Source organism: Gastrolobium bilobum, unplaced genomic scaffold (genome assembly GCF_033153095.1).
Source record: "Gastrolobium bilobum isolate Gb01-03AN ecotype WA unplaced genomic scaffold, APGP_CSIRO_Gbil_v1 utg7932, whole genome shotgun sequence".
Taxonomy (NCBI): Eukaryota; Viridiplantae; Streptophyta; class Magnoliopsida; order Fabales; family Fabaceae; genus Gastrolobium; species Gastrolobium bilobum.
The window spans coordinates 111,849-113,109 of NW_026896578.1; the positions used below are offsets into that span (position 1 = coordinate 111,849).

General features: G+C 35.7%; 1 protein-coding gene across 1 annotated transcript; it reads right to left on the reverse strand.

Moving 5' to 3' along the window:
- Positions 1–234: 234 nt before the first annotated feature.
- LOC133300702 (secreted RxLR effector protein 161-like) lies at positions 235–777 on the reverse strand. Its single transcript, XM_061500275.1, has one exon. It carries the CDS (start codon positions 775–777, stop codon positions 235–237), a length of 543 nt encoding a protein of 180 aa, XP_061356259.1.
- Positions 778–1,261: the final 484 nt, after the last annotated feature.

The window sequence follows — 1,261 nt, forward strand, 5'->3', positions numbered from 1 at the left end:
GATGATTTTTGTTTCTAAAACCGATCCAATCTAGACCGCGAACACCCCTAATACAACATTCATAATATAGAAAACATAATGGTCCACATAATGTCTTATAAAGACTTCCTTGTCAAAATTCATAACGTGTATACAACCATAAAATAACAAGGAAACATAATGTATGTCAGAAACACATAGGTGAGCTCAAAGTGTCACACATCAATAATCTTTAATACAATCAAGGGTAATACTTTAAACATGTTCTTTAAATAGCTTTGGTTGTAACCCTTTCGTCAAAGGGTCTGCCATCATGTGTTTAGTTCTTATGTGCATAATTGACACTCTTTGTTTCTGAACCTCCTCTTTAACGTTAAAATACTTTAACTTTATATGTTTGGCACCTTTAGAGTATCTCTCGTTCTTAGAGAAGAATACTGCTGCATAATTATCATAGTAAATTTTCAGCGGCCTGCTAATGGTGTCGACAACCGCAAGCTCTGAAATAAAGTTCCGCAGCCATAATGCATGAGTTGTGGCTTCAAAACATGCCACAAATTCTGCCTCCATAGTGGATGAAGCAACGATAGTCTGTTTTGCACTTTTCCATGATATGGCTCCTTGGGAAAACATAAACAAGTAGCCAAAGGTTGACTTTCTACTATCAAGACATCCACCAAAATCTGAATCAGTATATCCAATTACTTCTAATTCATTGGACCTTTTGTACATGAGCATGTGATCCTTCGTGCCTTGAAGGTATCTTAAAACTTTCTTTGCAGCTTTCCAATGTTCCATTCCTGGATTACTTTGATATCTGCCCAACATCCTGACCGCAAAACTGATATCCGGCTGAGTACAGGTTTGAGCATACATTAAGTTGCCCACAACAGAGGCATATGGAATTGATTCCATCTATTTCCGTTCAACATCATTCTTTGGACATTGCATGAGACTAAATTTATCACCTTTCTGTATAGGAACAACTCCAAGTGAGCACTTACTCATATTAAATCTCTCTCGAATTTTCTCAATATATCCTTTCTAAGATAGTCCCAACAATCCTTGTGATCGATCACGGAATATTTTTATTCCAATCACATAGGACACATTTTCCGTATCTTTCATTTCAAAATTATTTGAGAGAAAATCTTTAGTCTCACGCAATATACTTAAATCATTTGCAACAAGTAAGATGTCGTCAACATAAAAAACTAAGAAAACAAACTTACTCTCACTGATCTTCTGGTAAATACACTGATCAACAGTGTTTTCCTCAAAT